We start from the raw sequence: 23,267 nt of genomic DNA, 5'->3' as shown, positions 1-23,267 counted from the left end.
CACTGAATTTACAGCTTTGCAGAGCGCAAAAGTGGACTGGCAGGACATTCGAGCAGAGTTGGAGAAAGAGAAAGGTTTATTGCAGGGCTCGGGAATTATAATGATGCCGGTGAACTATGACGCTCAGGGCCAAAACCCGAGATGGGAACGCCTGGACCGTGGAGCAATCAAAGATTTAGCTAAGGCCATTCGGGACAATGGGTTGTCATCACCATATTTCAAGCAAATGTTTAAAAGTATTTTTGGAATGTATGACTTAACACCGTATGATCTTAAATATCTTGCGACATCAGTTCTTACAGACACCCAAGCTCTCGTGTGGCAGAAGGCGTGGAGGAGATCCCTGGAGGAGCTGAGAGCCAGATACCAGGGCAGGCCGAATGCGAACCTCACCATGGTGCAGCTTGCTGGTGATCCTCCTGAGGACGATCCAACTCAACAGGCGGTGAGGCTCCTGTGTCACGTGCTCAGCGACATCAAAGAGGCAGCACGGAGGGCAATTCTTCAGATTGCTCCAGTGGGGATCCAGGACACAATCTACACCGAGATCAAACAGGGTCCTGCAGAGCCGTTTTCTTCATTTGTGGATCGTCTTTCTCAGGCGGTGGAGCGGCAGGTGAGCGAGGAGGGAGCGAAACCACACCTGGTCAAAAGCCTCGTGTTCTCCAATGCCAATCCGGAGTGCAGACGGATCATCAGCGTGATGCCGCACCAGGCCACTTTGGCAGACATGATCGAGGCTTGCAGCAAGGTGGGGACACCACAACATGTTGCTTCCATCATGGAGGAACACTTGGGGGATCGAATTGAAAAACGTGTTAGGGAAGCTCTTGCAAATTATACAAAGGGCAACCCTAATGCAGAAAGACGGTGCTTTGGGTGTGGGGCACAAGGACATATTAAAAGGAACTGCCCACAACATGCAAAGCCCAACAAGCCACCAGACCTCTGCCCTCGGTGCAGGAGAGGGAAACATCTCGCAAGTGAGTGTCACTCACAGACAGATATGGATGGGAAACTTCTTCCTATTCCGGGAAATGGAAAAAAGAGCGCAAATCAACGCCAGCGCGCTCAGACACAAATCCTGGCAGTGACACAGAACCAGCAGGGACAATCCTCGGGGAGCAACAAACAGAACCCCTCAGCAGAGCAATCTCCAAAATCCCCAGCAATCCAGACTTGGTACCACCCGGATTCCAATGCATCTTGGCAACCTCCAAATTGACGTGTCTTTTGGACAATAGCCATGCAGTGATACCTACAGGTGTCACAGGGACTTCTTGGAAAAGGCAGGATTTTTTAATAATGGCCAGGGACAGGAGCAGTATCCTTGGACTTGTTGTTTATCCATCTTTGATTTCAGCAAACCATATTGAGGAGTTGATGGTCACGGCAAAAGCCCTGCGACCACCTCTGACAATTCCACAAAACACACCGATTGCTTGAGCCATGGCTTTGCCATCTCATCCAGAAAGGCAAGCCATGCCGATGTTCAACAAACGGGACTCTTTTCCTGGTGATCAAGCAGAAGTGCATGCATCTTGGGTGAAACATTTGAGCCGAGATCGGCCCATTGTTACTTGTCAGTTGACTTGTAACGAGAAGACAATTGCTATTACAGGGATGCTTGACACAGGAGCGGATGTTACAGTTATTTCATACATTTTTAGGCCTCGGGAATGGGACTTGGTTGCACCTTTGGGTTCTCTCACAGGCATAGGGGGGAGTTCCCTGTGCATGCAAAGTGAGAACGCAATTGTTGTCACAGGTCTGGGAAAAAAGACAGCAGTTATCCGTCCTTTCATCGTGCAAAAGCCCATCACAGTATGGGGAAGGGACCTTTTGGCACAATGGGGACTGGAATTAGAATTGGATTTTTAACAGGGGTCACTGTGGCACTCACCACTCTGAAACTGACATGGAAAACAAATGATCCTGTTTGGGTGGATCAGTGGCCCCTGGAGCGGAAAAAATTGAGTGCATTGAAAAAGTTGGTCCAAGAACAGCTGCAGAAGGGACACATCAAACCAACAGACAGCCCATGGAATTCCCCAGTGTTTGTCATTCGCAAGAAAACTTCAGGGTCTTGGAGACAGCTTCATGATCTCAGGAAAATCAACGAGGTCATCGAGGACATGGGGCCACTGCAGCTTGGGCTTCCATCTCTCTCGATGATCCCGAGGGACTGGTCGCTTGTGATCATTGATCTCAAGGACTGTTTTTTCAGCATTCCACTTCATCCAGATGATGCTCCACGCTTTGCATTTTCTGTCCCAAGCATCAATAGAAAATAACCTTTGCAGAGATACCACTGGACGGTTCTTCCTCAGGGACAAAAATGGCACAAAGATCTCTCAATGTGGAAAGGAAAATCCAAAGTACCATACAAAAGTTAAGAATCTTAAAGTATTCATGAGCTCCACTGACTGTCAGTACAAAGTTCTCAAGGGACTCATTAAAGCAGATAAATGGGGCCATGATTGCACAAACCTCTCACAGAGTCTGTAGCAAAAGGGAAACACCAAGTACCTTCAGATAACTGAAGTACCTTGAAGCATTAATGGGCCCCACTGAGTGTTGTTACTGACAAAGCCTCTCCAGGGATTAATTACAGCAAAATATTGGAGGCCAGGATTGCAGAAACCTCTCAGAGACTCCAAGGCAAAAGCAAAAGCCAAAGCACTTTGAAAAAGGACATTGCAGTCCCTGGGAGCATGAACGAGCCCCCAGGGCCATTCCTGACCAAGGCTCCCCAGGGACTCCTTCCAGCAGATCCTTGAGGCCACTGGGATGTGGGCTAGGGGGGGATGCTGAGGGCAGGACCAGGGGCTGACAGTGCCCAGCCTGGCTGGGGCTGTGCCAGGAGGCCCCAGGGCCTCAGGACAAGGTGTCTCCTCACAGCCCTTGGTGGCACAGACCCTGCTGTGCCCCAGGGCACCAAGACTTGGCTTCTCTCTGTCCCCACCTGGCATCAGTGCCTCCAGTTCTCTGCTCTGCCTGGGGCCTGGGGACACTTTCTCAGTCGTGTCCCTCAGTGGGACCCATTAAAAGTCCAAGAAACTTTGGAGTTGGATTCTGACTTGGAGTTCTGGAGAGGTTTCTGCAGCTCCCTCTCAGGGCCTGATGTTCAGGGCTGAGCACAAAGCCCCAGAGGTTCATTAAAGTCCTTGTGCTGTGTCTGTGCTGCTGAGCTGGGCCGGGCTCCTGGCACAGAGGGTGATCCTGGTAACCAAGCAGAGCTTCAAAAGCACATTTCTTTTGCTGAGCAGCTCTTCTCCCAGCCCAGCAGGGCTGGGGCACTGCCTGCAGCCAGCCCGGGCACAGCACAGAGGCACAGAGAGCTTCAATCAGTCAGGGCTGGGAAGGGGCTGAGAAGTGCCCGGGGCAGAATCACTGCCAGCCCTTGGCACAGGAACCTTTGGCTGCAGGACAATGCAGCTGCAGCTCCTGCAGAGATCTCCTAAAGCTGGAACATGCCAATGCCCACAGAGCCTGTGAGTGCATTCTCTGCTCATCTCCTGTGCAGAGCAGCCAGGGGTGCCCAGGGCTGTCCTGCAGAGCAGGGTCCTGCAGCCCAGGGCGCTGTGCTGGGCCAGGGACTCTGCTGCCTGCCAGGGACAGCTCTCAGCCGGCCCTGGAGCTGCTCCCAGTACTGGGGGACAAGATCTGGGGGGAAGGAGACAGCTGGTAAGTCTTGGAATGTAATCCTTGTGTGGTGAGGATACTGTATTGTTCAGGACTGTTCCCAGCATGGCATTTAACTCCAGAACTTTTCCAAATGGATTATACAGGGAGCATAGCAAGACAGGAACTGCATAAATGGGAAATTTCTGCTTTCTTATGTACTAATCTTTGTTGCCTGGATGGGGAATTCCCCATAGATATGCATCTCTCAGTTCATATTGAGAAAAAGTTTTTTTTCACATCTGAATAAACCAGGCAGTAACAGAATTCAGCACAGGGCCTCTTAGATGCATCATCTTTGTGCTTTTTCCAGCCTGCTCAGGATTGCTCTGATGTTATCATCAGAGCTTGCAGAGCCAGAGCTGCTCCTGGGCAGTGCCTGAGCTGGGAGGGGTCTGCAGGGCAGAGCTGAGACCCAGGGCTGGGCTGGGCTCTGGCAGCTCTGGCAGGGCTCAGCCCTGGGCACAGGGAAGCAGCTGCTGACAGGGACAGCCCCAGGCAGCAGAGCCCTGGGCAGGCAGTGGGGGGAAGATGCCCCTAAGCTGTGCTGGGATATTTAAAGTCCTCTCCACACTCAACTATTCCATAATTCTTTTTCTTACTGATTCCCATGTGCAGCCACAGCAAATGTCCAACAGCAGCTCCATCAGCCACTTCCTCCTGCTGGCACTGGCAGACACGCGGCAGCTGCAGCTCCTGCACTTCTGCCTCTTCCTGGGCATCTCCCTGGCTGCCCTCCTGGGCAACGGCCTCATCATCAGCGCCGTAGCCTGCGGCCACCACCTGCACACACCCATGTTCTTCTTCCTGCTCAACCTGGCCCTCAGCGACCTGGGCTCCATCTACACCACTGTCCCCAAAGCCCTGCACAATTCCCTCTGGGACATCAGGATCATCTCCTACACAGGATGTGTTGCACAGGTTTTTTTTTTTCTTTTCTGTGCTGCAACAGAGTTCTATCTCCTGACCATCATGTGCTATGACCGCTACGTGTCCATCTGCAAACCCCTGCACTACGGGACCCTCCTGGGCAGCAGAGCTTGTGCCCACATGGCAGCAGCTGCCTGGGCCAGTGGCTTTCTCCATGCTCTGCTGCACACAGCCAATACATTTTCCCTGCCCCTGTGCCATGGCAATGCCCTGGGCCAGTTCTTCTGTGAAATCCCACAGATCCTAAAGCTCTCCTGCTCCAATTCCCACCTCAGGGAACTTGGGCTTCTTGCTGTTACTGCATGTTTGCTCTTCGGATGTTTTGTGTTCATTGTTTTCTCCTATGTGCAGATCTTCAGGGCTGTGCTGAGGATCCCGTCTGAGCAGGGACGGCACAAAGCCTTTTCCACCTGCCTCCCTCACCTGGCCGTGGTCTCTCTGTTCATCAGCACTGGCATACTTGCTCACCTGAAGCCCCCCTCCATCTCCTCCCCATCCCTGGATCTGTCCCTGTCAGTTCTGTACTCAGTGGTGCCTCCAGCCCTGAACCCTCTCATCTACAGCCTGAGGAACCAGGAGCTCAAGGCTGCAGTGAGGAGACTGATGACTGGATGCTTTCAAGGACATTAAACTGCCAGCCTAATTTCAGCAAATCACTTTAAATAAACATTATCTTTGATACTTTGTGTTGAATTAGATGTGGGGATTTTTTTCCTTTGTTTTACTTTTTTGATACTGTCCACAATAAATTTCATTTTTGTGCCATTTCTGATTTTGTTTCTCTCCACCTTCCCTGTGGCCACAGACTGTGTCAATGAGGGGCTGCGCGCTTGGTGGCTTTCAAGAAACTAAAGGATGTCCCAGCAGAGTTTTCTGCAGAGATGCCCTTTTGTTGCCTTCTCTGGAGCTGCAGCAGCAATGTCTGTGTGCAGAGCTGGGGCAGAGCAGTGCTGGCACAGCAGCTCTGGTCCTGCTGGCCACATCATTCCTGATCCAGGCCAGGAGCCATTGGTCTTCTTGGCCACCTGGGCACACGGCTGGCTCATGTCCAGCCTGCTGTCCATCAGTCCCTGCAGGTCCCTTTCTGCCTGGCTGCTGTCCAGCCACTCTGTCCCCAGCCTGTAGCGCTTGCAGGGGTTGTTGTGGCCAAAGTGCAGGACCCGGCACTTGGACTTGTTAAACCTCACCTTGTTGGATTTGGGCTCTGGATCCAGCCTGTCCAGGGCCCTGTACAGAGCCCTCCTACCCTCCAGGAGATCAACACTCCCATCCAGCTTGGTGTCATCTGCAAAGATGTCCTTGGTTCCAAGGGGCCCCTCAGTGTCATAATGTCTCTTTGGTTACACCAGGCCCTGCACTGTCACACTGGTCTCCTTGGTTCCATGGGGTCCCACAATGTGACAATGGATTCATTGGTTCCATGGGGTTCACAGTGTCACAATGTTCTCGTTGGTGCCGCAGTTTCACAGTGGCCCCTTGGTTCCATGGGGCCCCAGGGTGTCACAAAGGCCCCATGGTCACATGAGGTCCCACACTGTCACAGTGCTCTCTGTGCTTCCACAAGTCCCCTCAGTGTCACAATGGACTCCTTGTTTCCACGAGGCCACACAGTGTCACAAGGGCCTTCCAGATTCCCTGAGGCCCCAGAGTGTCACAGTGGCCCCTTGGTTACACAAGGTCCTGCAGTGTCACAATGTCCCCTTGGTTCCAGGAGGCCCTGCAGTGTCAGAATGGCCCCTTGGTTCCCCTGGGCCCTGGACTCTCCCAATGCTCTCCTTGCTTTGGCAGTGTCACAGGGGTGAAACCCCTCGGTCACACGAGGCCCCGCAGTGTCACCATGGCCTCTGTGGTTCCACCAGGACCCAGCGTCACGGGGACTCCCTGGTTCCATTGGGCCCCAGAGCACCACAATGGAGCCCTGGTTCTATGGGGCTGCACAGTGTCACCATGGTCCTCTTAGTTCCACAAGGCCCTGCAGGGTCACAATGGCCCCAGAGTGTCCCAATCATCACAGAATGACAGAATCAAATAGGCTGGAAAAGACCTTTGGGATCATCAAGTCCAATAAATGCCCTAATACCGCCTTGTCACCCAGACCATGCCACTGAGTGCCACTGGAGAGGGACAGTGACTCTGCCACCTCCCCCCTGGCCTGCCCATTCCAATGCCCACTCACCCTTTCTGTGAAGAACTTCTTCCTCTTGTCCAGCCTAAACCTCCCCTGGTGCAGCTGGAGGATGTGTCTTCTTGTCCTGCCCTCCAGCAGATCCACACTCACACCCAGCTTGGTGTCACCTGCAAATTTGGGGATGGTGGGCTCGATCCCCTCACCCAGATCATCGGTGAAGATGTTAAACAGGACTGGGCCCAACACAGATCCCTGGGGACAGCACCAGGGACTGGACACCAGCTGGGTGCAGCACCATCCCCACCCCTCTCTGGGCCCAGCCTCCAGCCAGCTCTTCCATCTCCCAGCCAGGAGGGAACCTGCCCAAGCCGTGGGCTGCAGCTTTTCCAGGGAATGCTGTCAGAGACAGTGTCCAAGGCTTTGCTGAAGTCCAGATGGACACATCCACAGCCTTTCCCACATCCACAGGTGGGTCACCTGGTCATAAAAGGAGATCAGGTTGCTCAGGCAGGACCTGCCCCTCTTAAATCCACTCTGGCTGGCTCTGACCCCTCGGCCATCCTGTGGGTGCCCTGTGGTGGCTCTCAAGGTGATCTGTTCCATAACCTTGCTGGGCACCGAGGTCAGGCTGACAGGCCTGGAGCTCCCCAGATCCTCCTTCCAGCCCTTCTTGGGGATGGGCTCACACTGGCACCTCCAGTGCTCTGGGACCTCCCTGGTGAGCCAGGACTGATGGTAAATGATGGGGAGCAGCTTGGGGAGCTCATCCGCTAGCTCCCTCACCCCCCTAGGATGGATCCCATCAGATCCCATCCACCTGTGAGCATCTGAGTGGCTCAGCAGGTCACCAGCTGCTTCCACCTGGATTACAGGGGCCTGTTCTGCTCCCTGTGACCATCTACCAGCTCAGGAGAACTCTTGTCCTGAGGACAATCTCTCCATATATTGAAAATTGAGTCAAACAAGGTATTAAGTAGCTCAACCTTTTCCTTATCTTTAGTTACTCTATTTTCCACTGCATCCAATAAAGAGTAGAGGTTCTCCTTATACCATGTTTTGCTATGAATTTATTCATAGACACATTTTTTATTATTTTTCACAGAAGTGGCCAGGTTAATCTCTAATTGAAATTTCACATCTTTCCTTTTCTCTTTCTGCATGATGTAACAACATCCTTAAACATTTGCTAAGTTGCCTGACCTTCTGTCCAAAGTTAATGCTCTCTCTGCTTTCCCCTGAGTTCCCACAAAAGCTCCATGGGTAGTCAGGACAGTGATTTTCCTCAGCAGATCATCTTTTGCCACACTGGGACAGGCTGCTCCGTACTCCTTAAGATTGCTTTCTCAAAATGTGTCCATCGTTCCTGAACCCCTTGGTTTTTAAGGGCTCTTTCCCTTAAAAAAATTCAGTACCTGATTTTGTACTCCCCAAACCTGCATCCTAAGTAGGCCAAAGTCTGCCCTTCCTAATTCCAGTGTTGAAGTTTTGTTGCTGCCCCTCCTTTTTGCACAGATCATTGAAAACTTGATTATTTCATGGTCCCTGTGCCCCAGGCAGCCTCCGACCCCCACATCTGCCACCAGCCCTTCTCTGTTTGTGAACAGCAGGAGACAGAGCTTTCCTTGTGAGCTCAGTGTTACCAAAAATTCAGTAAAACAGAAAACTCCTTAACACCAATGCAGCATTAAGAAGCAGCATTCTTTATTCAGCTGGATGCATGGGGGATAGCTCCTCCCAAAGCCGAGCATGCTGAGTACAGGAAAGTTTCTGTTCATATTCTGTATTTTGTACACATATCCATTGATTGTCGTGGACTAAACACACATCTGATAATCATTTCCCCAGAATCATTAACATACTTCCCCTCTCCATTACCCATGTGTTCTTCTGTCCTGGGGTTCTCTCTGGTGGTTTCTGGTGGTCGTGGACCCCAATGTTCCTATGGGCCTGGCTGAGCTGGCAGGACACTGAGGCTGGTGAACTTCCAGTTCCTCTTCTCACACAGTGGGCATTGTGTGGTTTCCATAGGCCTGGGGTTTGGAGAACAAGCTCCAGGTGTCAGCTCACCTGGTGGAGACAATTTATCATCTGGTAACAAGAGGTCACAGAGTGGGCTGTGACATCACAGAGTGAGGTCATTGAGAAGCTACAACATCATAGACTGTCCCTGTAACATCAAAGCTGGCTGTGACATCACAGGGCAGAGGTCTGACATCACAGAGCAGGTGATGACATCACAGAGCTCTATGTGACATCAGAGACCAGCTGTGTGAAATTAGAGAATGGGCTGTGACATCTCAGAGCAGACTGTGACATCACAGTGGGGCTGTGTGACATCCCAGCAGGGCTCTGTGAGGTCACTGGGTTGGTCACTCCACTCCAGCTCTCACTCACAGTTTCTCCCAACAAGTCCAATGCTGTTCATGCCCAGTGGGGTCCCTGTCCCCTGGTATCCCCCCAGTCCCCCTGCAGCCACAGCCTCCACCAAAGGATGTTCCACAGGATCCACCCCAGAGCTTGACATGGGGAAAAGGGGCCAGGGCTGTGTGCCCAGGACATCAAGGACGTGGTTTATCCAGGTCCCCGTGGCCTGGGTTGGGTTCCCCAGGGCAGGAAAGATGCCTGGCAGCTGGAGCAGGCTTAGGGAAGGGCCTCCAAGGTGGGATTGGAGCACTTGGGCTGTGAGCAGAGGCTGAGGGAGCTGGGCTTGTCCAGCCTGAGCAGGAAAGGCTGAAGGGCTCCTCATCCCAGCCTGGCAGTGCCAGCGAGGAGGGGATGGAGAACACAGAGCCAGGCTCTTCACCGGGGGCCTGGTGGGAGACAGAAGCCAATGGGTGTAAGGGGAAAGAGGGGAGATCAGCCAGGCCAGGAGGAGATGAAATGAGTCAGGCTGGTTTCAGCATTTCCCCAACACCAAAACCAGCCTGACCTCCCTTGTCCATCCACCACTGACAGCTTTGCAATTCAGGTATTGTTTGAGCTGTTTTGCCCACACTCCTGTCTAAGATCAATTTTAGCATGTAAGTCACTAGTGGATGGTGGACTCATCAGATGCTGCTGGGATGCTGCACATAGCTCAGGGAAGAGCGTGATTGTTATTAAATTGTGTCCTGTTCAACCATGGTCTGTTGGCCATGAGGAGAAAATTTCTGTGCCTTTGAGTCTCACCAGTTCCTGACCCCCAAAGGACACAAACCTGATGAGTTGTGGTTCCCACTCCAGTGGTGGCACATGGAGCTCCCTCCACCCCCAGAGCAGAGCTCCCTTGTCCCAGAAAGTCCCTGGCAATGCAGGGATGAAGGACAGGCTGTGGGGATCAAGGGCAGGACATGGCCAGGGATTTGGGGTGGTTGTGAGCCCAGGGCAGGACCTGGCCCTTGGCCTTGGTGAACCTCATCCCATTGTCCTGGGCCCATGGCTCCAGCCTGTCCAGATCCCTCTGCAGAGCTTCCTGCCCTCCAGCACAGCCACACTCCCACCCAGCCTGGGCTCACCTGGAACTGCCTGAGGGTTCCCTTGATGGCCTCGTCCAGATCAGCAATAAAGAGATTTCACTGACCTGGCCCCAGTCCTGAGCCCTGGGGACACCCCTGGATGTGACTCCATTCCTCAGCTGCTCTGAGTGCCAGGGGTGGGATGAGAGAAATGGTGGGGAGGGGTAGGGACAAAGTGTTATTGATTGTCAGCCATGAAGGGTCTTGATTTTCATATATGTTCAGACAGCGTTAAAAGGTGCTGGGGCTAAATATCAATTGGACATTGCTGATATCAGTCTATTAACAGGAAAAGAACAATTCTCTCTGCCCTGTTTTCGATATAGTATATTCACTTTGTATACATTTCTCAAATCTGTCTAATTAAGCACAGAAGAATTGAGGACTTGAATTATTCCCATGGGTTTTTCCTTGTTTTGGCATTTTGAACAAATGTTTATAAGCCTTTTGTCACTGAATTCCTGAACTGAAGAAATCAAGATAGAAGAGGCCTCTGGAGCAGTAAAATTCATCAGCAGCCTCCAAGTGGTTGAGGATCCATCCCAGAGCAGCAATGAGCAGAAATGGGCACAGCTTTGTGGCTGCCCCAGCTCTGGGATGGGCCCTGGGCCTGGAGCAGGAGCAGCTCTGGAGGGCCCCAGGGCCGGGGCTCTTGTGCTGGCCTGGGCAGATGGGATGGCAGGAGGGGCTGCAGAGCTCTCAGCACCTCAGGCAGAGGGGAGCAGGGCAGCCAGGGAGCTCCTTTGGCCTTGGCCAAGCCCCTTCCCCCATGGTGGGGCTGAGTCCTGGCTGAGCTGCAGCTGCTGCTGTGCCCTTGGCAGGGGCTGAGGCCGTGGGGCAGTGCCCAGAGCAGCCTGGGCTGAGCAGAGCTGTGGGGCCAGAGCCGGCTGGGCTGTGCTGGGGAGAGGCCCTTGGTGCTGCCCAGAGCTCAGGGCAGCTGGCAGAGCTGGCAGGGAGCTGGGCTGGGCTGGGAGAGCCTGGCACAGGAACCATCAGTGTCCATCTCAGCCTGGCTGAGCGGGCAGGGGCAGGAAGAGCATCCAAGGTCCACAAGTTCTCTGTGTGGGAGCTGAGCTTTTGACCCTCTGAGCCCTTCCAAGTGCTGGGGTTGCACCTCCAGCTCCAGAGGAGATGGGAACAGAGACAAATAATTCCTGCTGGATTCTTCATTGTGTTTGCTTATACAGGTGGCCTTGATCCATATGTAGACAAGGTGTTTTGTGTCAGATAACACTGGGAGAGTGATAAGAATAATATTTTTTAGCTGAAAATTATATTTCACACATAGTACACAATGAGGAATAAAAGACACATATGACCAGAAGAGCATCTGAGTTTTTCAGACGACAAGAGACTCATTGACATTCCAGCAGTCAAACTTGCTCAAATACTTTCCTCAGGGCTTCCTTGAGATGAGATGTGACCACCAGAGGCCAAGGCCAGCCAGAGCTGTCTGTCCTGGAAGATTTTGGGTGGGATTACCCTTTCATAAAGGGAATTTTTCAGGGGGAATATCAATTTTGGCCATGAGCACCTGGAAAGATGGATGGTTCTTTTCCATAGGAAGGAAAGCACAGAGCCCCAGTTCTCCAGGGGCTGATGAGAGGCAGCCATCAACATTCCAAGATCAGCTGGACCTGTCAGGTGGCCCTGGGAGGCCAAGCCAGCCAGACCTGTTCCATGTTCCCTTGGTTTCATGGCACTCTGCAGTGTCCCAATGTTCTCCTTGCTTCTGAAGTGTGGCCCCTTCCTTCCATGAGGCCCCCAGGGTGACAATGACCCTTGGGTTCCACAAGGCCCCACAGTGTCACAATGGTCTCACAGAAAGGAAACCACAGAGCCCCTGTATTTCAGGATCTGATGAATTCTTCAGTCACCGGAGGCCAAGGCCAGCCAGACCTGTCTATCCTGGCAGGTTTATCTGTGACCAACCCTTGGATATTTGGAATTGTGAATGTAGAATCCCAATTTCAGACATTTGTGCCTGGAGGAGAAGGCCAGTTCTTTTCCATAGGAAGGGAAGCATGGATCCCCTGTGTTTGGAAGGCAGGTGAGAGCCCACCTAAGGATGCCAAGGCCAGCCAGACCTGTCTGTAATGGCAGCTTTTGTGCAGGAGCAATCTTTGACTATAGGACTTCTGGAGGTGGAATCCCAATTTTGGCCATGGACACCTGGCCAAAAGAAGGAGACAGATGAAGAATGAAGAAGAAAGACAATTGTTTTTCATAGGAAGGAAAGAGCTAAGCCCCAGTGTCGCAGGGCAGAATAGGGAGACCACCAGAGGCCAAGGCAAGCCAGAGAAGTCTGTCCTGGCAGCTTTTGTCTGGGAGAAACCCTTGCACGTAGGGAATTTTGGAGGAAAAGTGTCAGTTTTGGCCATGGTTGCATGAGCAGGAGGGACGGTCCTATTCTACAGGAAGAAAAGCACAGAGCCTCAGTGTTTGAAGGCAGGTGAGAGCCAGCTCTCAGGAAGACAAGGCCAAACACACTTGTTAATGACAGCTTTTGTTTAGGAGCAATCTCTGGATATTGGGAATTTTGGAGGGGGTAATCCCATTTTGGCCATGGATGCTTGAATAAGAAGGACAGTTCTTTTCCATTGGAAGGAAAGCCCAGAGCCCCAGGGCTCTGTTTCAGGGGTACATGAGAAGAAACCCTCGACATGCCTAGGGCAGTTGGACCAGTCAGGCCAAGCCAGCCAGACCCGTGACCTGTTCCCTTGGATCCATGGGGCCCTGCAGTGTCACACCGGCCCCTTGTTTCCATGGGGCCCTGCAGTGTCACACTGGTGGTGTCATATTGGATCCTTGGTTCCATGAGGCCCAGATGTGTCACGCTGGCCTCTTGTTTCCATGGGGCTCCATAGTGTCACAATAGTCCCTTGCTTCCATGAGGCCTTGCAGGGTCACAGGGGTCTCCTTGGTGCCACAGGATCACAATGGACCCTTGGTTCCATGGGCACTCACAGTGTCAGAAGGGTCTCCTTGGCTCCATGGGGCCCTGCAGAGCCCCTTGATTCAACGAGGCCTCAAAGTGTCAGAATGGCCTCCAGGATTCCAACAGGCCCCACAATGTCACAATGGACCTTTGGTTCCGTGGGGTCCCACACTGTTCCATGAATCCTTAGTTCCATGGGGCCCTGCAGCTCCTTGGTTCCATGGTGCCACTCAGTGTGACAGCTGCCCCTTGGCCTGCCAACACTCCATAGCGTCACAATGGCCCCTGGGTTCAATGGGGCCTTGTGGTGTCACAGTGGCTCAGTGAGGCCTTTAGTGTCACATAGTGTCCCTGATTCCATGACTGTTGGAACCCTGGATGCTGAGAATGTTAAACTTGCTGTGCTGAAAGGCACAGACTTGCAAGAGAACACTGCATTTGACCTGAGGTTGTGGAGAAGGCTTCCAAAATTGATTAATAGCACTGGGGTTACGGGTGTGTAGTTGGTTAGAGGTGTATACTACCACAGGGTGGAAAAATTAGAGTTTGGGGTTTCAGAACATAGTAATAAATATGAAGCAAGATGGAAGTTTTAGGGTGGAGACACGTTCTTCTTATTTACCTTCTTACATTATTCTTTATGGCTTTGGGTGATATTTTGTGATTGGACAGAAAAGTCCGCATTGCTGACTTCGAGGGATCAGTTATTGGGTCAAAAGGGAAAATAATATAGGTGTCATTTCTTGGTTGGATAGTTTTTAAAGACCTTGTAACAAGAAATTATTTGGCCATTTTGTGACTTGCTAATGAAAGACTGCAGAACTCACAGTTGTGAGGCTGCAACACTGATAAGAAACAAGAAGCACCTGAGTCTGAACACGAATTATCGTCTCAGGCACCTAAAATCCTGACCAGGACACAAGTAGAAAAAACAAGCAGAGCACCCACACCTAAGGCCTGGCAGTGTGACAACAGACCATTGGTGTCACTGAGCCCCACAGTGTCATGATGGTCCCCTTGGCCCCATGAGGCTCTGAAGTGCCACAGAGGCCCTTTGGTTTCACAAGGCCTCAAAATGTAGGAATGGTCTCCATGGTTCCATGAGACCCTGCTGGGTCACAATGGACCTTTGGTTCCAGGATACCCCGGAGTGACACCATGGTGACACAATGGTTCCATTGGACCTTCATCCCATGGAGACCCACAGTGTTCACTGCGGTCCCCTTGATTCCATGAGGCCCTGCCATGCTGTCATGGCCCCTTGGTTCCAGTGGGTCCCAAAGTGTCAGAACAGTTTTCATTGTTCCATGAGGCCCCACAAAGTCACTGTGCTCCCCTTGGTTCCACAGGGCCCCACAGTGTCACAATGGACTCTTGGCTCCATGAGGTGCCACGCTGTGTCACAATGGCTCATGGTTCCAGGAGGCCACACAGTTTAACAATGGTCCCTTGGTTCCATGAGGCCTCCCCGTGTCACAATGGACTTGGGGTTCCGTGAGCTTTCCTACTGCCAAAAACAGTCTCCCTGGTTCCACAGTGTCACCATGGTCCCATTGTTCCATGAGGTTCCATGGCAGAACCTTGGTTCCATGGCCACCTTGGTTCCGTGTGACCTTGCAGTGTCACCATGGACCTGTGGTTCCACGAGGCCTTGCTGTGTCAGAATGGCCCCTTGGTTCCAAGAGGTTTCTCAGGGTCACATTGGTCTCCTTGGATCCGTGGTGTCACAATGGACCATTGGTTCAATGTGGCCCCAGTGTGCCAAAATGGATTTTGGTTCCATGGGGTTCCACTGTGTCACCATGGACCCTTTGTTCCATGAGTTTGCACAGAGTCACAGCTGACTCCTGGGTTCTGTGAGGCCCCATGGCCACCAAATCTCTGAAATATCAGAACAAGACTCCTTAACACTAATTTGCTATTTAAGAGGGGATCATTTATTCAGGCCTTGGGTCTAGTGAGGGATAACTCCTAACCGTATGTGGACATGTAACTCTACCTGTGTGTTGCTTATACACAGTCGCTAAATGTGTATTACAATTTACCCATTGCCATAAAACCCACCCCAAGTTCCCAGGTTCAGTCCTTGCTTTTTGTATCACTGCACCCTTGAGCCAGATGTCTTCTACACTTCCAACTGTCCTTGCTGGAAAAGCAGCTCCTGCACACCCTGTTCCTGTGTTAAAAGTTCCCAGGCAAGGTAAAAATGGAATAAACCCTTTTGGTATCAGCCCAAGGCTTTGTGTGGCCAGGCAGGGGCAGCAGGAGGCAGAGCTGCCAGCAAAGGAAGGGCCAGCGAGGTGGGGCAGCCAGGGGTGACGACAGCCTGCAGGGACAGAGGCGCAGGGCAGGGACACCGTGGGACAGCCTGGGCTGCAGAGGGCTCAGGGATGTGCAGCAGCTGCAAGGCCCTGACAGAGCCAACCTGTGCAGCCCTTTGGCCATGGCTGCTGGCCCTGGGCCTGAGGCCACCAGGGGACAAGTGACCCTTGCAGCCCTGGGGCCTCAGTGCCTCCTTGTCCCTGCTCAGCAGCCTGGAAGGGGCCGCCCCATGGTCCTGCCCTTGGCACTGCACATCCCTACATGCCAGTGCCCATCCCGGGAAGAGCCCTGAACAATGAGGGAGGGACAGGATCTGCCTTGCCAGGGGCTGGGGCTCAGGCCTGGGCCCTTTGCATTCCTGAAACACATCCAGGTTTGCTCAGCACCAGAGCCACCTTTCCCTTGCTTGTCCCCAGCTGTCATCACTGCCTCCAGTGTTCTGCTCTGACTGGAACCTGGGGACACTTTCTCAGTCCTGTTCCTCAGTGGGACCCATTAAAACTTCAAGGAACTTTGGAGTTTAAATTTAGCTTTGAGTTCTTGAGAAGTTTTTTGAAGACACTCTCAGGGACTGAGTCTGATGTAAACAACACCAAAGCCCTGAGAGGGTCATTAAAGTTTTCCTCTTCCAGTTGTGGAGAAAGATTTCAAAGAGCTTGTAAGAAATACACATTCCTGTTTTAAAGGGTGTATTTTATTACATTTCTCTTTAGATCAGAGGTGATTGCAGCATTCTGTGATTGATATTGAGCCAGGGTCTCCCCTCAGGAGCTCTGGCCTGCTCAGAGAAGCTGTGCCCTGAGCTCTGGCCCAGCGTGGACAACCTTGCTCCACTTTGCCCCAGCCCATCCTGTCTGTCCTCACTCACCTGGGACCTGCTGTGCTCGCAGAGCTGGCTGCACCCAGCCTAAGAGGGGCTTTCCCTTTTTCTATGTTTGAAGCAATCTAAAACTCCTGAGTTTCCCCATGGAAACAGACACCCTCCTCAGGTGTGTGCCAGCCCAAGGTGCCACCAAAACCACTCCAGACCGGCCCTGGGCCAGCTGTGAGGGTGGATCATCAGCCCCAGCTGCACTGGGCACTGCAAGGGGCTGTGGCCATGGGCACTGCACTGACCCCACTGCTGGGTTTGGCTGCCACGGCAGCCCTGAGAAATGAAGCTGTCCTTGGAAACACTGGGGAGGACTGGGACATACTGGGGAATACTGGGAATGCTGTGGGAGACACTGGGACATACTGGGAGTGATGCTGTGGAGGACTGGGACAGCCTGGGAACATGAGGAATGCTGAGGGGGAATCTGGGTGGGCTGGGATGGACTTGGGGGTACACTGGGACACACTGGGACATACTGGGAGTGAAACTGGGAGTGAAACTGGGGGATACTGGGACAAACTAGGGACATTGCGGGGAAGACTGGGCAACACTGGGGCATACTGTGGATGACATTGGGAGGAACTGGGAGGGCCTGGGAATAAACTCAGGTGTATTGGGAGGGACTGGGCTGTACTGGGAGGGATTGGAGGGGCACTGGGGCTGCACTGGGAATGGGCTGTTCCCGCCCCCGCCGCCTCCCATTTGCCGAGGCTCCCGCACATCATCACAGCCCCAACCAATCAGCGACAGGCATCATGGCTTTGGGGGCGGTGCCTGAAGTCAGCGCCATCTTTTCTTTTGCCTACATCTCCCATCATGCACCGCAGCCCAATAGAGCCCCATTAGGGCCGGGACTACAACGCCCGTCATGCCCCGCGCTCCACAGAACCCCGGTACCGCCCCCATCTCTCCCGTCAGTGCCCCCGAGACCCTCCGGGACCCCCAAGTGCCCTCAGCGCCCATTCGCGACCCCCCAAAAGCGTCCTCGGATCTCCTGAGTGCTCCCAGCCCCACAGATGCTCGGCACAGCCACTTCTGGGAATTCCTCTCCTCTCATCCCCCGTGGCCCCGGAGCCCCTCCGAACACAGTTCTGCGCCTAAAATTCCTGCCGCGCCCTGCGCCCTGAGGAACCCGGTTAAATCTCTCCAAGCTCCCCCGAGTGCTCCAGAGCCCCCGAGCACCTCAAGTCGCCGCTCGGATGCAAAAGTGTCCCCGAGGCCTTCCCGGATCGCAAACGTCGCGTCCGAGCCACTTCCGGGACTACAGCTCCCATCATGCTCTGCGGTGCACGTCCAGAGCTGTTCCATCCGTGACTTCATCTCCCGTCATGCACCGCACCCCACCGAGAGTCGCTGTACCCGCTTCTAGAACTCCCGTGATGCTCCGCGGCCCCGTTACCCCGCATTGTACCCGCGCCTACAACTCCCATCAGCCCCCGCGCCCAGAGAGCCCCGCCCGAGCCCCCCGAGTGCTCCCCCGGACCCCGAAGGGCCCCAAATTCCCCTCGCTGACCTCCAGGGCCCCGGACCCCCGAGTGCTCCCCCGGACCCCGAACTGCCCCTCAGGATCCCTGAGTGCCCCTCCAAGCGCCCGCCCGGCTCCCCCAGGGGCCCCCAGACCCTCAAGTTCTCTCTGAATTCCCTCCACAGACACAAAACTGCCCCAAATGTGCCCAGAAATGTCTCCGTGGGCCCCAAAGTGGCCGCTTTTACCCTGTCTGTGAACATAATAAAAATGATGACAAAAATAATAAAAATAAAGAAAATTAGAATAAAGAGGGCAAAATCAATAGCCAATAGTGGTAAATGAATTAATGAAGGGAATTGTGTTACCTAGAACCAATGACCAATCCGTTTTTGGTTGCAAAAAACATACAGAGATTTTTTTATAGAAGCATTAAGATGAAATGTTAAAATATAGAATAATATTTTTATGCATAAGCAATAAAATTTTAATTATTATTATCAAAAATCAATTAGTTTAATTAACTTAATTAAAAATTAACTTAATTTTAATTATTAAGAAAAATGCACAATTTAAGAAAACTGTTTTGGGATGTCAGTCCCAGGTGGGCAATATCTGGGGCTAAGGAGCATGTGGTAAATGGATGTGATTCATGCTAAGTTATTGTCCTATATTGCAAGACAAGATGTATTCAAATGCTGTCTGTTAGAGGTTGTTTCACTGTATTGTTTATTTTATCTTTTTATTTTCTTCCCTAATAAAGAACTGTTATTCCTGCTCCCATATTTTTGCCTGAGAGCCCCCCTTAACTTCAAATTTACAGCAATTCAGAGGGAGAGGATCTACATTTTTTTTCCCATTTCAGGGGAGGCTCCTGCCTTCCTTAGCAGACTCCTGTCTTTGCAAACCAGGACGGATTTTGGCACCCAACGTGTGGCTCGAGGGCACAGGAACAAAAAAGGGAATAACAGTTCTTGAGTAAACCAATTTTTTTGTGCTGCTACAGAAACCTCATTAAGCAGCACCCTGTGCTCCAGCCTGCCCTGGTTTGGGTGGCACGGAACCGTGGCTGCATTTCTCCATTTGCAGGCCCTGATCTAAACACGGCTCCTACAGCCAAGGCTGCTGTGGCTTTTCTCCGGTTTGTTTTATGGGTGAATAAGGGGAAGAATTCATGGATCTTTAACTTCCTCTGGGAAGCAGGCACATGGATTCACAGCTGTCACACACTGACTGTGTGCTTTTGGGGTTACTTTAATAGTGGCACCTACTGTGAGGAAATGACACCGGGGGAAATTTTGTCCCAAGCCTTTAACCATCTCTTTGGGTCTGCCCCACCAGTTTGTGAAGGGCTCAGATCCACTCCAAATACCAATGATATCATACAGGGGCTGTGTTGCTGTTAGCCCTGTTCTATTTGGCACTGAGAGACGAGGGAAGATTAACCTGGAAAACCCTGACACCCAGCCCAGAACCTGACATGGCCCCAGAGACCAGGGATGCTGCTGCCCCAGAGCCTGACCCTGCCCCACAGCCACCCCAGATATGAACCACCCAGACTGGGTGGGGTCTGGTGAGGGAGATGCAGGAGATGCTGAAGGAGTGCATTCCCCAGCTGGTGAGAAGCCCTCCCCCTGCCTCGAAAAAGGAGAGTCTGATGGGGCAGCAGTGGAACCCACAGATGTTACAACTGTCCAGGTTCAGCTGAGCCACAAAGGCAGCCACAGCCAGCAGCAGTCGCCCCTGTAGAAACAAGGAGGTCTAAGATGGAATCAGAGCACCCAGATAAGGGAAGGCCCTCACAACCCACAGGGGAGCCAGAGGTTGTGATCATCACGAGTCCCTGACGTACAAAAGTCTCTGTAACAAGGACATTGAACGACGGAGACGTGAGGCTTATACAACCTGACTGCTTCAAGTCTGAGACCTCATGGGTACAGGTGTCCAGCTGGATGGTGGTGAGGCAAGGAATTTGGGACCTTTAACCCAAGGCTCAGGTATGAATCAGATTTTTGTAAGGGAGCCAGGGTCTCTTTCCCTCTGGGAGCGGATTTTAATGAGTGTCAGAGAGAGGTTTGTCCACAGGGAGAGAATGCAGGAGCACCAGCACAGAACGTGCTGGGAAACCCTTGAGGAAGGGATCCAACAGCTGAGGGAAGTGGCAGCATTGGAGGTACTCTTTGGGAGGGATGGACAGCATGATAATGACCCCGACGAGGTCAGGGGCACAGGGCAAATGCTGTGGAGTCTGGCAAGGCTGGGGCCATCTCAGTACACCACCTTCACTGCCACGATTAATGCCGATAACAGCCGAGAGACAGTGGGCTCTGCTGCCAACAGCTGAGAAATTGTGAGAGTATGATCCATGGCCCAGTGCAGGCTCATGGCTCTGCTGTGGGCAAGGAACTCAAAGAGGAGTTGAGGGAGATGAGGGAGGAGGTGAGGAGGAACAGTTCCCACATTGCCCCAGTGTGAGTCACAGGCCCCAAAGTCAGAGCCCAACGTTCCCCAGCCAGAGAGAGAGGGTACACCCCACGGGCTGGCCTGGGGTTCTTTCTGCGTGACCATGGGGAAGACATGGGAAGGTGGAATGGGAAACCCATTTCTGTCCTGGCAGCGTGGGTGTGTCAGCTCAAGGAGGGAAGCACTGACCGAGGGAATTCCAGTGAAGTGAAGGCAGCCTCAACTCCCATGACTGAGCTGCCGAGTATGATCTGTCAGATCCCCTTTAAAGTACCTCTACCATGTATGCCTTGGAAAGAAATAATTACCAGGGTAGAGGGGCCCTGCCTCAAGCCAGGGAGAGGCACAGGAAAGCTGGATCTTTTGTTCAGTGTGGATCCGATGGCCTGGCACATCAGAGCCACAGAAATATGAAGCCTTAGCTGATACTGGTGCACAGTGTACCCTAATGCCATCGGGACATGTGTGGGCAGAACCTGTTTCCATTGCCGGGGTGACAGGGGGATCGCAGCAATTGACCCTGTTGGGAGCCGAGGTGAGCCTGGCTGGGAAGGAGCAGCAGAAACATCCATTGTGACCGGCCCAGAGGCTCCGTGTGTTCTGGGCATAGACTTCCTCCAGAACGGATGTTACAGAGACCCAAAGGGACTCAGGCGGGCTTTTGGCATAGCTGCTGCAGAGACAGAGGACATTAAGCTGTTGAACACCTTGCCTGGACTGTCAGAGAACCCCTCTGCAGTAGGACTCCTGAGGGTGGAAGAGCAACAAGTGCCAATTGCCACCTCGGCAGTGCACGGCCGGCAGTATTGAACGGATCGGGATGTTGTGATCCCCATCCACAGAATGATCTGTGAGCTGGAGAGCCAAGGGGTGGTCAGTAAGGCCCACTCACCATTCCACAGCCCCATCTGGCCTGTGCACATGTCTGAAGGAGAATGGAGATTGACTGTGGACTATTGTGGCTTGAATGAAGTGACTGCACCGCTGAGCGCTGCTGTGCTGGACATGCTGGAACTCCAGCACGAGCTGAAGTCCAAGGCAGAAAAAGTGGTACACCCCTGCTGACATTGCTAACGTGTTTTTCTCCATTCCTCTGGCAGCAGAATGCAGGCCTCAGTTTGCTTTCTCCTGGAGGGGCCTGCAGTACTCCTGGAACCGACTGCCCCAGCGGTGGAAACACAGCCCCACCATCTGCCATGGACTGATCCAGGCTGCACTGGAAAAGGGTGAGGCTCCAGAACACCTGCAGTACATCAGTAGCATCATTGTGTGGGGGAACACGGCAATGGAAGTGTTTGAGAAAGAAGAGAGGATCATCCAAATTCTGCTGGAAGCCAGCTTTGCCATCAAGAAGAGCAAAGTCAAGGGTCCTGCCTGAGAGATCCAGTTCCTGGGGTAAAGTGGCAAGATGGACAGAGTCAGATTCCAACTGAGGTCATCAACAAGATCACCGTGATGTCTCTACCCACCACCAAGAAGGAAACACAAGCTTTCCTAGGTGCCATAGGTTTTTGGAGAATGCACATTCTCAAGTATGGCCAGATTTTGAGCCCTCCCTACCTGGTCGCCCACAAAAAAAACAATTTCCACTGGGGCCCTGAGCAGCAACAAATTTTCACCCAGATCAAGCAGGAGATCGCTCATGCTGTAGCCCTTGGCCCAGTCAGGACAGGACCAGATTTCAGAAGTGTCTTCAAAGTGGATAGACTATATTGAAAACAATGCAGAGAGAATTGTTTTGTCCTTTTAACTTTTCTTTTCCTATTTATATCTTGATATCAGCAATATCCAATTGATATTGACCCCCAACACCTTGTTAAGCAATCTGAATACATATGAAAATCATGATCCATCATGGCTGACAATCAATAACACTTTGTCCCTACCCTTCCCCCACCATTTCCCTCATCCAGCCCCTGGCACTCCTATGCATCAGGAATGTTGTGGCCAGAAGGACCAGGGCAGTGATTCTTCAGCTGTGAGACAGAGTGAAAATTTAACAGGGTAGAAATCCATTTGGATTTAGGTGAAATGTGCTCCTTTGACCTTGTTAACATAAGTGAAATAAGCTGTTTAGTCTGGTAACTGCAGCACTAGGAAAGTTGCCCCAGCTAAAGAGAAAGAATGCAAATTTCCACACTAAAAAGAGATAAGAAAGACTCCTTGGGCCTTTAAACAGACCACACAGAGTGACCCAGGAGTTCTTTCTGTACTTTCTGACAGAAACAAGTGTAACTAGCTCTAAGTGTAACATGAAATCATGAGAATGAATATGCATGAACCTATTGTGAAATTCTATGCCTATGGAAATTAATTAAGAGTAATAAAAAAGGTTTGGGACTTCTCAGGGGGGCGCATGTCCATTGAAGGGCAATAAATCCCTACATGTGTCCAGCGCTGTAAATAAACATACCATTCCCTACAAATCTTTACTGTAATTGTGGGGTTTTTATTTTTCATCCGCATTTCACCTGTGCTGGGCACTGGTTGGGCAGCACCTCGAGTGCTGGGTCCAGTTCTGGGGTCCTCAATTTAGGAAGTGTCTAGGACACTGCAGCACCAAGGAATTCCTTGTGGCACTCTGAGGCTTCATGGAACCAAGAGGCCACTGTGACCCTGCAGGGCCTTGTGGAACCATGCAGAGCTTTTTGACAGAGCAAGACCTCGTGTCATGATGGGGCCATTGTGACCCTGCAGGGCCCTATGGAACCGAGGGGCCAGTGCTGCCCCTCAGGAACTCACGGAATGCAGGAAACATGTTTGACACCGTGGTGGCCCTTGGGACCAAGAGGCCATTGTGACACTGTGGGACCAAGGAGAGCATTGCTGCCCTGCCAGACTTAATGGAACCAAGGATCCACTGTGACACTGCAGGGCCTTGGGGACCACGGTGACATTGTGACACTGCAGGGCCCAAGGATCCAAGGGACTTTGTGACACCAAGGGGTCCCATGGAACCAAAGGGACAT

At 52.3% G+C, this 23,267-nt stretch overlaps 1 protein-coding gene and 1 long non-coding RNA gene across 2 annotated transcripts; one reads left to right on the top strand and one right to left on the bottom strand.

Moving 5' to 3' along the window:
• Nucleotides 1-4,311: 4,311 nt before the first annotated feature.
• On the top strand, nucleotides 4,312-5,244 carry LOC144248385 (olfactory receptor 14J1-like). Its single transcript, XM_077790547.1, has one exon. It carries the CDS (start codon nucleotides 4,312-4,314, stop codon nucleotides 5,242-5,244), a length of 933 nt encoding a protein of 310 aa, XP_077646673.1.
• A 3,177-nt stretch (nucleotides 5,245-8,421) lies between these two features.
• Nucleotides 8,422-17,624, bottom strand: LOC144248388 (uncharacterized). The gene is made up of 2 exons (XR_013341722.1): nucleotides 17,553-17,624; nucleotides 8,422-8,809 (listed from the first exon to the last, which is right to left on the bottom strand). It is a non-coding gene; the product is annotated as an uncharacterized LOC144248388 (long non-coding RNA).
• Nucleotides 17,625-23,267: the final 5,643 nt, after the last annotated feature.

This window comes from Lonchura striata (assembly GCF_046129695.1).
Source record: "Lonchura striata isolate bLonStr1 chromosome 14 unlocalized genomic scaffold, bLonStr1.mat SUPER_14_unloc_1, whole genome shotgun sequence".
NCBI lineage: Eukaryota > Metazoa > Chordata > Aves > Passeriformes > Estrildidae > Lonchura > Lonchura striata.
This window is presented reverse-complemented; position numbering and strand designations above follow the sequence as displayed.